Source organism: Chlamydomonas reinhardtii, chromosome 13, assembly GCF_000002595.2.
Source record: "Chlamydomonas reinhardtii strain CC-503 cw92 mt+ chromosome 13, whole genome shotgun sequence".
Taxonomy (NCBI): Eukaryota; Viridiplantae; Chlorophyta; class Chlorophyceae; order Chlamydomonadales; family Chlamydomonadaceae; genus Chlamydomonas; species Chlamydomonas reinhardtii.
In genome coordinates, this window is record NC_057016.1 from 3,963,920 (window position 1) to 3,976,915 (window position 12,996).

Genomic DNA, 12,996 nt, shown 5'->3' on the forward strand with positions numbered 1-12,996 from the left:
GTCTTCACTTGCGGCGCGGAAAATGGACCAGAGAGCCTTCCGCAATCCCGACGAGCATCCATCCCGATTTGGACGAAAACCTTGACGCCCGGTAACCTGCTAGAATGAACCTTACCTTTCAACCGACTGCACTCCTACACAAGCGTTATACTCCCAAGAACTATCCGCGACAGGGGTGTTGCTATAATCTTCTGCAGCTGGTCTCTTATGTGTTTCCCCGACGACTTCAGACAAACGTGGTGAAGTGTCTCATATGCATTATAATTAAACTGGCTATTCGGCCAGGAAAAGTCACTACGTGGGGGTCCCCGCCAAAACTTGGGCTTGCACTGCTCACGGCGACTGCGTTCGTGTTCACACAGCTTCCACTCCTTAAGCCCTCTTCTATAGGCTGCTGGTGAGTTCCTGGTGCGGGATGGTTTGTTTTTCCTGCGCAAGCTTCCATGCGCATAGGACGCGTTTGCTCGGGCTGAGGGCTTGGGAACCCAAGTACTAAGAGCATCATGCTGCTACTCCTTCCATGACGATCTTACAGCTATCCATCATCATTGCTTAGCAGAGGGTACCCAACGGGCGCAGTGACCCCACCGGCACCACAGCCACCGCGCGCCGGTGTTAGCGCACGTGGGCGCGGTGGGTCCCCGAGCCACTAAGCCATGGCGTTTGAGATCAAGGTGAAGAAGTGGCACGCGGTGGCGGCATGGACGTGGGAGGCGGACGACGTGTGCGGCATTTGCCGGGCGCCCTTTGACGGCTGCCCGCCCGAATGCAAGTACCCCGGCGACGACTCTCCAGTGGTGTGGGGCGCCTGCCAGCACGCCTTCCACCTGCAGTGCATCCAGAAGTGGCTGTCCTCGGCGGCGGAGCAGAAGTGCCCCATGTGCCGGCAGGCCTGGGAGTACAAGCGCGCCGCGGAGTGAGCGTGCGCCGCGCGCGTGTTTGCAGCAGGGTCAGGCAGCGGGCGAGGGAGAGAGGGAGGGAGCAGGCGTAGAGGGAGGGGGATAGGGAGAGGTAGGCGGAGAGAGGGGAGAAGAAAATAGGGCCATGGGGGTTCGAGCGGGAGCGTCTAAGGAACGGGAGAAGGAGGCGATTGGCACGTGACAGGGCGGGCGGGCGGAGCCAAGCGGATTGGTCTGCACGGTGCCGTGGCATTGCGAGTCGCTAATGGGCATTAGGCGCCGGTAGCGAGGCCCAGAGAGGTGGAGCGTGCGCCGATGCGGAGTGGGAGATACCGTAGTCCTGCTGTGCGGACACTGTGTTGGTCTGAACTATGGATGTGGCGCGTTGGTGTCATGCAGACAACCTTCACACGAACTAATACACCCCAGCTCTTTATGTGGCGTGGCGGTGTGTATCATGATGACACGCGTACTGGGACTGCATCTATGTGTCCGGGCGCCTGACTGCCAGCTTGCACACTCCGTTTGTCGTGCGGGGTGTGTGGCAGCGCATGCGCATGTGAGATGGATCGCAATGGCCACGTGTGATGTGGGTCGCTCTGCGAGGTCATGACAGCCTGTGAAGGCCTGGAACGGGCAGGTAGGGATTGCTGGATGGGGCGAGGGGCCGCGGCGCCCTGCGATTGTGCGATAGGACAGGAGAGGTGTAAGGTCGTGCGTAATGCAGTGCGGGAGGGACGACGTCAGGGGCACGTGCGTCAGAGGTGGCAGGAGGCGAAATCAGTTGTCGCAGAAAGAAGGCGTAGCAAGCAGCGAGTGGGCTGGACCGTTGGAGACATGCGTCTCCTGCATATCGTGCGGAGTCGTGCTATTGGCTGCGTGACAGTGTGGCTCTGGCAGATGGCCGGATGTACGTGTGTCGTCACTGGCTGTTCGCCAATTGGCTGGTTTCGGGCTTCCGATTTCGGTGAGTGATGGTCAAGGAGTGACTGATTGTCAACGCGGTGTGAGTCTCAAGAACTGTGATGTATTCCCCGACTCCAGGATTCAACCGTCAAGCTGCGACGGCAAGGCTGCAGCGCGCCGACGGAAACATACGGGGGCGTAGGCCTACGCATGGATGCACGTGGAGGTTCCTTACAGCAAAGCGGCCGTCTTGATAGCCCCAACTCCAAGGGTCGCGGGGCACGGGCTCGCCCTACACTTGCAGCTTTTCTCCACTAGCCAGGCACCGAAAGAGAGAGGTTTGGTTGCAAGGACTCCATGGCCATAACGGCCTGTGGCGTTTTCCCGCACTCTTGGGACACAGGCATACACACAAGGCCAAATGTGGACGCGCCCAGGGCCACGCCTTGGCGCGCCTAGACGGCCTAGCAATGCAAGAATGTTACGCCGTACAAATGAATGAAGAGCTTGTGGCGCGGATGCTCGGACATGCCCGCACTTCATTTGCACACAGCGCCCGGGCACTCATAACAGCCCAGTGCACGGATAAATGTATGTGCTAGGAAACAAAGTATGGGTAATGGCCTAATGGGTGTGTGACCGTCATACCAGACGCCCGCGGAATCCCGGATTGTAACTGCACAAGCCAAGCAAAGACAGTAAGACACACAGCACAAACAGGCGCAATCAGTATTGATACGGTATACGTTGCAGCCAGGGGAGGTTGCAACCGGAGTCAAGATGGAATGCGAGCCGCATGAATCAGGTCAGCCATGAAGCCATGTACATAGGTTGCCCAGCCTTCACAAACACACCGGACCACCCGACCAGTAACCGTGTCGATAGGAAATGCCTTGCACATGCCCTGATTATGCATTTCAACTGATTAATGAGATAAATCATGAATGTAAGCGGTAACGAGCACTTTGAATATGTACGTGCCAGTCACCCGTGCATGTAAGCCTCAGTGCCATCCTGCTCCGTGACATTCTTTATTAATGATGCTTTCCGCCACGTGGCTTTTGCAGCACGTGAGTCAGGCTGTGCACAAATCTATTAAAGGCACCCTGCTTGGCTGCTGCAGGCGGAGACGCGGCGCCATCACCCACAGCACCCATGGCACCCCCTGCCAACCCCGCTGTCGTCTCCGTTGCCGCAGGCGGTGCAGTAGTTGCAGGACTGCCGCCGGCGCCTCCTGCCGGCACCCGAGACGACGTCAGTGCGGACAGTGAAGGCAGCCGTGATTGCGGCGAAGAAGGGCTCGATGCTACAGCCGCCACGGGCGCTACAGCCGTGTGGTGTGGCTGGGGCCGGCGCTCCCACGTCCTCATGGCAGTAGCACCGGCACCACCAGCAGCGGCAGCACCAGCAGCAGGCGGCGCCGGGCTGCCAGGGCCGCCAGCGCTTCGCGTGATGTCGAGGCTGCCCCGCCGCGGCGCCGGATGGAGCAGCCCCGCTGCAGCAGGCGCATGAAGCGAGGGCGATAGGCCCTGCGCCCTGCTGGCCTGCTGCTCCGCACGTCCACTGCCGCCCAACGCCACCGCCCCAGTGGCCCCGACAACCCCGCCAGCGGCGCCGCCAGCAGCCCCGCCAGCGGCGGCCCCAAACCCTTCTGTTGTTGATCCTTCGGCAACATCCCGGGTCGGCTCCCGCAGGCTAGCAGCAAGCCAGGACTCGTCGAGTGACGCCCGTCGTGTACGAGTCCGCGCCGGCGGCGGGGGCAGCCGGCCAGTGGCGGCGGCGGCGGCGGCAGCGGGTGCCGGCGAGGCCGGGCGAATGGTTTCCAGCATCGCCGCAAGCTGCGCCTGGGGTGTAGATGACGAGTTGGACTTGGGGGGCGGGCCGGAGGGGCTAGCAGAGGCCGCAGCGCCGCCTGCGCTAGCAGCAGGGCTGTTGCCGCTGCTGTCAGCGGCAGGCTCGCCAGGGCGCACCTGTACATATGAGTGTGTGGCATGGACAAGGGAAAGGAAGGTTGCGTGAGCAGGGCACAAGAGAGTCGCCGCCCATTTGCCCAACACCTCAATACATGGGGGAAGCAACCCACCAGACCCAACCACCAGACCCAACCACCAGACTCACCAGCAGCGCGCGCGTCTGTTGGTCATAGGGGTACGGCAGCACGGTGTTGGAGGCGCGCCGCGACCTCCGGCTCATCAGCAGCATCTGAGTGCCGGGCCCCACCGCGGGTGTCGGCGGCGAGGAAGACACCGCCGCCTTCCCCACCCATCCCACTGCCGACTTCGCCGACTCACCGGTGCCGCCCGCAACCGCTGCCGCAGCCGCGGCCACACCCACAACAGTGGCGGCCTCGGTGGCTTCATCGCGGCTGAACCGCATGCTGGTCCGGCCGGCAATGGCGCCCACGCCTCCTATAGCCGCCGCCGCCGCACGCAGCGCCGCCACGCCCTTACTGAAGCTGCGCCAACTGGTCTCCACCACCCTGCCGCCCTCCTCCATAAGCAACCGCCCGCTGCCACCATCCGGGTGTTTGCCGCTGCCTCTGCTACCACCGTCTTTCTTGCTGCTAGCTGCTGCTGGTGAGCCTTGCTCAACATTGCCCCCTCTGCCAGCCTCCTCCCCCTCCTCCTCCTCGTCCTCCTCCTCCACGCCGCGTTCAGGCCCGCCGCCCTCATCCCCACTGCCATCCACCTCCTGCCGCCGTCGCCGCCTCTGCTGCTGGCGCCGGCGGCTCTGCGCTTCCGCGTCTTCCGCAGCAAAACCTGGCTCACCGCGGCTCGCGTGCCCCGACCACACGCCATCCCTTACCACCGCTCCGCCGTCGTGCCCGCCCGCCGCCGTGGCAAGTATGCCGCCGCCGATGCACCCAGCAGGACCATAGGCCGCGAGGTATAGGCTGCTGCGGAGAGGCTGCTGCCGGTCGGCCTGTGCTACTGCTAGTGGCGGGGATGGAGCAGCTGACAGGTGTGGGCCTGCTGGCGCCTCCGCCGTCGGCAGCGCCGCCGCCGCCAACACCGCCGCAACTTGATCCCACGCGGCGCCGCCCAGCTGATCGCCACTGCCGCCGCACGCAGTACTGCCGCCGCACGCATTACTGCCTAGGCTGCCGCCGCCGCCGGGCCGGCCTTTAAGCCCGCCGCCGCCTACACAGACAGCGCCTGACATAGGGCTGGCCGCTCGGTCGGCGCTTGGCAGCTGCTGCCAGGCATTGCGGAGGCGAACCAGGCTGGCGCTGTCATCGGCAGTAGCTGCTCTAGCTGCAGCGGTGGGACTGTTGCTGCTGCTGGTGGAGCACGGGTGCGGGCTTGGTTGGTAGGGCGCGTGGAAGGCTGCGGCGGGCAGGCCGGCGAGGCACACAGGGGGGTGCGGGCAGCAGGTCGCCGCTGGGTCGGCAGCAGCGGCATTTGCCTGCGGCTGGCCGCTGCGGCTGTCGCAGCCCGCAGTCATGCTAGGGCTCGCGTGGCGATCCACCACGCGGCGCTGCAGGGCTGCGGCTGCCGCCGCCGCCGCCGCCTTGGCCGCCCCGCCAGCAGGCCGCAGCGCGGAAGCCCGCGGCACGGCGGCACTCGACCAACGCCCGCCGGCCGCCGGAGTCGAACCGCGGGACGCGGCCGAAGCACTGCCAGCCATGTCATTGCTTTGCGTTGGCAGCGACTGGGACAGCAGCTCAGGAGGGCAAACCGGGCTGCAGCATGCGTCCGTGGCCGCGCCGCCACCAGAGCTGTAACCTGCTGAGTGGTTGGAGAGCAGCATGGGGCTACTCATTGGGCCCTTGCTGAATCCGACCAGCAGCCGCTGCTGCTCCGAAACCAGCAGCAGCGGCTTCGTCAAGCAGAGCAATGCATCCTCGCCGGTTGTGGAGCAGCGCGCGCGGCGGTAGCTGCTGCCCACGCTGCTGCAGCTGTTGGGGCCGCTGCCGCCAGTCGCTGCGCGGGAGCCCTCATCATCCAGGCTGCGGCTGGCCCCACGGGCGCTGCCGGTGCCGGCGCTTGCGCCGGGGGCGGCACTGCCGATGCCCGCCGTCGCCATCAGCAGGCTCTCATGGCGGCGGGAGGCGAAGGATGTGGAGGCGGGATCGACCCCGTTCGCCAGCTGACTCAGCAGCAGCAGAGGCCGCGCATGCACAGCAGCAGTAGTTGTTGACAGCGGTGAGGGCTGCAAAGGCTGCTGCTCTTGGACTCCAGCGCTGCCGGCGTAGCCGTCACAGACCAGCGGTGGCACGGCGGCGGCGGCAGCAGCACTCGCACTGTCCGTGGCAGCAAGAGCAGCAGTATTGTTGCCGTCAGCGGCAGGGGCCCCGGCTGCTGCTGCTGCTGCGGCGGCGGCGGCAGCGGCGGCGGCGGCTCCCTCCGCCGTCGTCATCAGCTGCAGCGGCACTTCCTTCCGGCGCGCCGCCACCGATATGTATTCATGAAGGAAGTCCTCCGCATGCTCCGTGATGCAGGCGACCGCATGTGTGTCTGCGCCTGCCACTGCAGCCGCGGCGCCGCTGCTGTGATGGTGGCCTCCGAACTGCACGCGCGCGTCGGTGGCGCGGTGGTGCAGCGCGAAGGAACACAGCGCCAGGCGGTCGTGGCAGAACGCCTCGACACGCGAGCTGACCTCCTGCCGGCCGCTGGCCAGGACCTCCTCCGCTGGCATGGACGGCTGCCAGGGGCCGGAGCCAAGCACCGGGCTCTGCAGTACAGTGCGTGGCGACGAGGCAGCAGGGGTGAAGGTGGGGTGGGCGCGCAGGGGGAACACCGTCTGAGGAACACTACTATGCCGGGCTCAAAGCCCAAAACCAAGCGTTCTTACTCTTATAAGCACCATCTTCTATTTTATCAAGTGCGTTACTCTCAGCATGTGAAGAGCATATGTCCAGGCATACTAGCGGACTATGCGTGGGGTTCGCCGCGCGAGCGCGACACCAATTGTGAGCACGTTCCTTCAAATGTTGAAGCTAAGCGTGAAACCACCGGTTCGGACAATGCTTGCATGTATTCTATGAAAGCGTTTGCACCTAGAAGTGCGGGCTCGCAGGCCTCGCCGAGTACGTGGTGGCAACTCCGCCCCCCCAACTAACGCGTGCTAAAACACACACGCCTGCCGTACGTAGCTTGCAGGTTGCAAAGTGCACTCCCAGAGTGAATCAAGCTACATAGCAACCTCGCATAGCGCCTCCACGTTAGGGGGTGCCCCAGTAGGGTTGCCCGGGCATGTCCCTCGTCGGGTGCGCACGTGAGCCGCAGCGAGCGACTCCGTTTTAGTAATGACGGTAAGCGTTCATCTTTAGTTGTACAGGTGCTGTGTGGGAGCAGCAGGTAAATGCGGCTGACCGGGTGGTGATTGTGTCGCTCGTAGAAACGCGCAAACCAGTCGCACGAGGATGGAAACGTGATTTTACAGCTACGACTAGCACAAAATAACATAACTAGGTACCACGAGCTCCTCGAGCCCATATTTTGCACACGGACAGCCATGAACCTAGCGCCCCTTACTCGCTCGCTTACTCTTACCATCACGCTGAATCGCAGCACATCTAGCCTCTCCTGATCGCGAGTCTCCTTTTTGCTCGGTGATCTTAACAAGCGCCAGTGTGGCGCCATGGCGATATGTTAGTGCCAGGCAGAGTGTACGCAGACGGTTTTCTTTTACAATTGTTGTCGCATTCAGATTTTATGATAGTTGTTGTAAGAATGTATTCATGTATTTGGCAGAAGCAGCGGAAGCGGTCACGAAACGGTCACATGCAGCGGGTTTCTTAAAGTGCATCACGTCAACGCAAATTCCGGCTTGCTGGAACATATATGATTTAAATGGGTTTTACATGGTGATCGGTGTCGGGAAAGGAGATGGCAACCTGGGCGAGACGGACTGCGTGGGCCAGGTCAGCACGCTGCTTGTGAGTGACCATAGGGCGATGGGACTCTGCCTCATTCACATCAACTGCCGTGTCAACTGTCCTGCCGGAGGCGTAACCCGCAACATCTGCACTCTTGTCTGTGGCACCGTCTGGCGCCATCACACACCGTCTGGCGCCTCCAACACCTCCGCCATGGGCACTCTCCAACAGCCCCGCAGTACACATGGCGCCACGGTGCCCACCCGCCGGCTTCAACGCTTGCCGCACATTTCACCCTCTGGCACAAGCTACCCCCTCCGTGCCGCCCCTCATTTCTCTCTGAAGTTCCAGAATGAACTGGCCCACACTGCCGACCCCCCCCTGCCTGCCAGGCACGTAACTGCATGCTTGTAGAGGTACACATGATGTGCGGTACTCATGCAGAGGCTCGGCAGCCTACCTCAACTCCTCAAGCCCGACCAGTGCGAGCTGCCCGGCCTGCCCCTAGCCACCCTAGTCACAGCGAGCATTCTGAGGCATTGTTAAAAGGACTTGCCACGTACGTTGCGACATATGCTGGTGGCTAGGTGCGGCCCTGCTACACGCCCCGTACCGCAGCCACTCAATCGCCTTCGGAACACTGCACCGCAGGCCGCTCATCAATAGCCACCCCACGTGCCGCGCTGCGGCATCAAACCCGCCCTACCGTTACCCCACCACACTGCAAGCTGCTTCCACGGCCACGTGGCCAAACCGCATGTGCATGTGTGTCCCCGTGCACGCACGTGCACGTGTAAGTGTGCCTACCTCCACCGTACCGCAGCCATCCCCGCAACCCCTTCCCGTACAGCGTCGTCCTGCGCTCCATGCCTGATACCCTGCCTGCCTCGAATCCTGCCTGCTTGGAACCGGGGCCTGTATACCTACAACAACCTTGTGCCGTCAGACTGCTCGCGCCTCTCGCTACTGAACCCTTCACTCAGCCCCTCGCCGTCCTCCTCTCATGCCTCCTCCTCAAACCCCTCCTCCTCTCATGCCTCCTCCTCAAACCCCTCCTCCTCAAACTCCTCCTCCTCAAACCCCTCCTCCTCGCTGCTGCCGTCCTCCTCACTCGCGTCACCCAGCAGGTCGCCATCCGCAACCTCACCCACCCCAGCGTCCTCATCCTCATCTAGCTCCTCGCCCTCCACATCCGCATCGAGCTCCTCGCCCTCCACCTCCTCCGCCTCCTCCTCGCCCTCCACCGGCACCACCTCGCAGCAGTCCGCCTGCAGCCACAGCTGCCGCACATCCACATCCAGTCCCAGCAGCCGCTCCAGCCGCACCAGCATCTCCTCGTGACTCAAGGGCACCGCCGCCGCAGTGCCCGCAGCGCCGCCCGCCGCCGCCGCCGCCGCAGGCGGCCGCGCAGCCGCGCCACCGGCGCCAGCAGGTGCAGCCGCGCCACCGGCGCCAGCAGGTGCGGCGGCGGCGACAGGCGGCGGCGGCTGACGGCCAGCGGCACCGTTGCTGGTGGCGGCGCCGCCAGCGGCGCGGTCGGGGGCGGCGGCAGCGGCGCGTGACGGCGGCGGCACGGCTTGCTCCCACACATCCATCAGCGCCTGCACAGTGCACACACGTATGTGAACACAATCCAACCCGCACAGCCGTCAGCAAGCAGCAATGCGCGCGCATGACCGCTCCCAGTGCAAAGCAGTGACTCGGAATGGAGTTGGGGCGCGGCGGCACACATGCGTGCGGCATGGGGCTTCGGCCGCCGCTTGCTGCTCCCAGACCATGGGGCTGGACTGGGCTTGGCTGGGCTGGACTGGGCTGGGCTGGGCACTTCACAGACCCGTGTACAGTACGAGGGCTGCATGCGAGAATGCCCTGCCCTGCCCCGCACTGTCCCTGCCTGCACAAGCACAAGCAGGGGGCGCCCCTGTGCTGAGCTGCATCGCACACTGCAGCGGTACGCAGGGACCCCTGACACGTACGAGAGCCCTGCCTGCCCCTGCCCCTGCCCCTGCCCTTGCCCTTGCCCCTGCCCCTGCCCCTGCCCCTGCCCCTGCCCCTGCCCCTGGCGCTGCCGCTGCCCCTGCCCCTGCCCCTGCCCCTGGCGCTGCCGCTGCCCCTGCCGCTGCCCCTGCCCCTGCCCCTGCCCCTGGCGCTGCCGCTGCCCCTGCCGCTGCCCCTGCCGCTGCCCCTGCCCCTGCCCTCACGCCCACACCCACCTGGAACACCAGCTTGCGGAAGAGGCAGCCGTTGTCCTGCCACTCACGATCCTCCTCGCAGCCACTGGGCAGGGCCGCCGCCGGCAGGACGGCCGCGTAGCTCACACGCGGGCTGCGGCCGCTCGCCTCCGCCGCCTCCGCCAGGCGAGTCAGCCCAGCCGCCATCGCCCTCGCAGCCGAGCTGGAGCGGCACTCCAGCAGCACCATGCCACCCACGGCCGGCGCCGCCACGGCCTGCGACGCCTCGTCAATCAGCGCCCACAGCTGCTGCGGCCGCGGTAGCGCCGCCGCCGCCGCGTCAGCAGCCGGCGCAGCAGGAGCCGCTGCAGCAGCAGGTGCTGCTCCCGCCGAGGACCCGGCGGCAACGCCCACCGCGCCGCGCCGCACCGCTGACGCTGCGCCGCTCGCCCTCGCATCGGCCGACTCCTCCTCTCCCACAGAGAGCGACGGCTGCTGTCCCTCCTCTTGATGCTGCCTCTCCTGCTCCCGGCCTGCTGCTTGCTGCTGGAGGTCGCCGGCCCTATCAGCCCGCGGCGGTGCGAACCAGCGGTCCAGGGCCCGCCGCAACCACTTCTCACAACACAGCGGGTCGTGGGGGTTGCGCGGCGCGCGCGGCAGCGTGCCAAAGGCAAGCACATACCTGGAGCCGCCGTCATCACCCACCGCCGCATCATCGCTGTCACCGTCAACGCTGGCGCCGGCACTGCCGTTGCCGCTGCTGCCGCTGCTGCTGCCGCACGCCGCAGCCCCACCTGCCAGGTCCCCGAGTCCAGGTGCCGCCGAGGCGTCCTCCTGCCCCTCCTGCCCCTCCTGCTGCTGCTGCCCCTCCTGCCCCTCCTGCCCCTCCTGCTGCTGTTCCTGCTCCTCCTGCTCCTGCTGCTGCTCCTGCTGCTGCTGCTGCTGTTGCTCCTGCTCCTGCTGCTCCTCCTGCTCCTGCTCCTGCTGCTCCTGCTGCTGCTGCTGCTGCTTGTGGCGCTCTGCGTGTGTCCGCAGGCGGTCCACCACCTCCTGCAGCAGCTGCAGTGGCGTGAGGGCGGCAAGGGACAGCACGCGGCGCTGTGGCTGTGGCGCCTGTGGGCCCTGCTGACCCCGCGCCTGCTGCTGCCCCTCCTGCCCCTCACCCTGCCCCTCGCCCTGCACCCGCTCCTGACCCCACTCCTGCTGCTGCTGCTCCCGCCCCGCGGGCCGCCCCTCCTCCGCTGCAGCCGGCGTGTCCTCCTCCATCCGGCACCGCCACCTGCCGTGGCACAGCGACAGCTGCCGCGGCATCCCCAGCAGCCGCACCACCGCCGCCGGCGCCGCTGGCTCCTGCCAGGGCCGCACCAACAGCCAGCCCAGCTCCACGCGGGCGCAGCGCGCCACCAGACGCGGCAGCGGTGCCCCGGCGGCGCCGGCTGCCAGCAGCCCCGGCTGCTGGTGCCAGTCGGGCTGGTGCCGGTCGCCTGGGCCGCTGGCGACCTGGATCGCCAGGTGGGGGATGGCGGCCTGGCGCAGGCGGTCGGCGGCGCCGAGGACCAGCGCGGCCACCTGGCTGAGGCCAGGCAGGTCGGAGTCGTGGCCGTTGTAGGCGCCGCTGCCGCGCCGCGTGCCCACCAGCACGTGGCAGATGCCCCAGGCGGCCCCGGCAGGCTGGGCTGCCGAGGCGGCGGCGGCAGTGGAGGTGGAGGCGGAGGTGCTTGTTCCTGCTGCCGCGAGGTGTGGCTGCGGGTGCGGCTGCGGCAGCGGCTGCAGGGGCGGCTGCAGGGGCCCGTACTTGAGCTGCAGGGTGGGTTTGTTGGGGACGGGGCTGATGGTGATGGTGTGTGCGGCCGGCGGGCGGTGCGTGCTGAACAGCGCGTGCGTCAGGTCGTCGGTGCGGCCGGTGAGGCCGGAGCAGGCCAGCAGCAGGTGGCGCAGGCGCGGCAGGCGCGACAGGCCCTCCAGCATGTCCCAGGTGAGCCGCAGGGCCTTGGGGCTGGTGATGATGAGGCTGCTGAGCTGCGGGCAGGCGGCCAGCGCACCCACGCCCGACATCCCGCGGTCCCACATGGCCGGAACCACCAGCCTGCGCAGGTTGGGCAGGAAGGTGGCGAGCAGCTGGAAGAGGAGGTGCTCGTGCGCGCGGGGGGGCCCGTGGTCGTGGAAGTCGAGGACGAGCTCCTCCAGCGACGGCAGCATCGGCGCGCAGGCTTGCACGATGTGCAGCGCGTCGTGCGAGTCGTCTCGGATAAATTTGGTGCCTTGCGCAGGGGCTTTGCCCACGTGCAGCTGGGTGATGCGCTGCCGGATTGCCGCGCTGACTCCAGCGAGCACCAGGCTGACGAGGTGGCCGCCGCCAGCATTTCCGTCTAGATATAAAGATACCTTGGTGCAGCGACTGAAGTTTGACAGCAGGGGCGTGCGGAGGATGGAGTGCAAGTGTATTTGCTCAACGACGACACCAAAGTGTGTGATGCTATCATCATGAAATCGCTTCAGATCCTGGCACGCCAGGCGAGCGCCGGCGAAATCCGGCGAGAAAGTTGAGCCGAAAATGGCTTCACGGCCTTCTGTGGGAAGGACGCGAAGCACATCTAGCAGCGTAATAGAATGTTCCATGGCGTAAAAAATCAAGGACGGAGGGGCAACAGGCGAAGAAGTTCCAGCTTTGGCGCGCAGATCTGCCGTTGGCGCCCAGACGCCAAACCTGGCGGCGGTCCCATCCGCCGCAATCGGCGCCAGGAGAAAAGCTCTCGCCTCTCCTCGCATCTCGTGTCCCATATATTTAAGTATAAAGTGCACCATGCGACCATGTGCTCTGGCTACGGGAAGTAACGGTTCTCCTGGTGATATGTCGGCCAAGGCCCTTGCTAGTGTCCGTGGTTCACCTGGCTGCGTTTGGTTGACAGTATGTGGCAGCCAGTTTCGGCAATCCGAAACTTGGGCGGCGGGGCCGCCATTGGAGTAGAGTGCAAGGAGCGGTCTCCGAGCAGTCTCTAGCATACTCTGCACCGCTCTGCATCTCAGTTGATATGTAGGGCGAAGTGTAGGGCCCTGAAACTGGAAGTAAACCCAAAGCTGCTTGTCCACGTGCTTGTACCTGTCAATGAGCCTGACAAGGTCCAACGCCAAGCGAGAGATCGACCCTCGCAAGGGAACATGAACCAGGGCAGGGCGACGGAAACCGATCGCCGGGTAC

General features: G+C 65.3%; 3 protein-coding genes across 4 annotated transcripts; 1 reads left to right on the forward strand and 2 right to left on the reverse strand.

Moving 5' to 3' along the window:
• The first annotated feature begins 109 nt into the window (after positions 1-109).
• On the forward strand, positions 110-1,929 carry CHLRE_13g590900v5 (uncharacterized protein). 2 transcript variants are annotated; one of them, XM_043069759.1, is made up of 2 exons: positions 110-397; positions 536-1,929. In XM_043069759.1, the coding sequence occupies exon 2, from the start codon at positions 657-659 to the stop codon at positions 918-920; it is 264 nt and encodes an 87-aa protein (XP_042917735.1). In that variant the 5' UTR covers positions 110-397; positions 536-656; the 3' UTR covers positions 921-1,929. The 2 variants fall into 2 exon arrangements, with proteins under 2 accessions (XP_042917735.1, XP_042917734.1); XM_043069760.1 differs by having other exon boundaries at positions 560-1,929.
• A 95-nt stretch (positions 1,930-2,024) lies between these two features.
• On the reverse strand, positions 2,025-6,639 carry CHLRE_13g590905v5 (uncharacterized protein). The gene is made up of 2 exons (XM_043069761.1): positions 3,924-6,639; positions 2,025-3,775 (listed from the first exon to the last, which is right to left on the reverse strand). Exons 1-2 carry the CDS (start codon positions 6,441-6,443, stop codon positions 2,840-2,842), a joined length of 3,456 nt encoding a protein of 1,151 aa, XP_042917736.1. The 5' UTR covers positions 6,444-6,639; the 3' UTR covers positions 2,025-2,839.
• A 956-nt stretch (positions 6,640-7,595) lies between these two features.
• Positions 7,596-12,939, reverse strand: CHLRE_13g590950v5 (uncharacterized protein). The gene is made up of 2 exons (XM_043069762.1): positions 9,840-12,939; positions 7,596-9,227 (listed from the first exon to the last, which is right to left on the reverse strand). The coding sequence occupies exons 1-2, from the start codon at positions 12,414-12,416 to the stop codon at positions 8,658-8,660; spliced, it is 3,147 nt and encodes a 1,048-aa protein (XP_042917737.1). The 5' UTR covers positions 12,417-12,939; the 3' UTR covers positions 7,596-8,657.
• Positions 12,940-12,996: the final 57 nt, after the last annotated feature.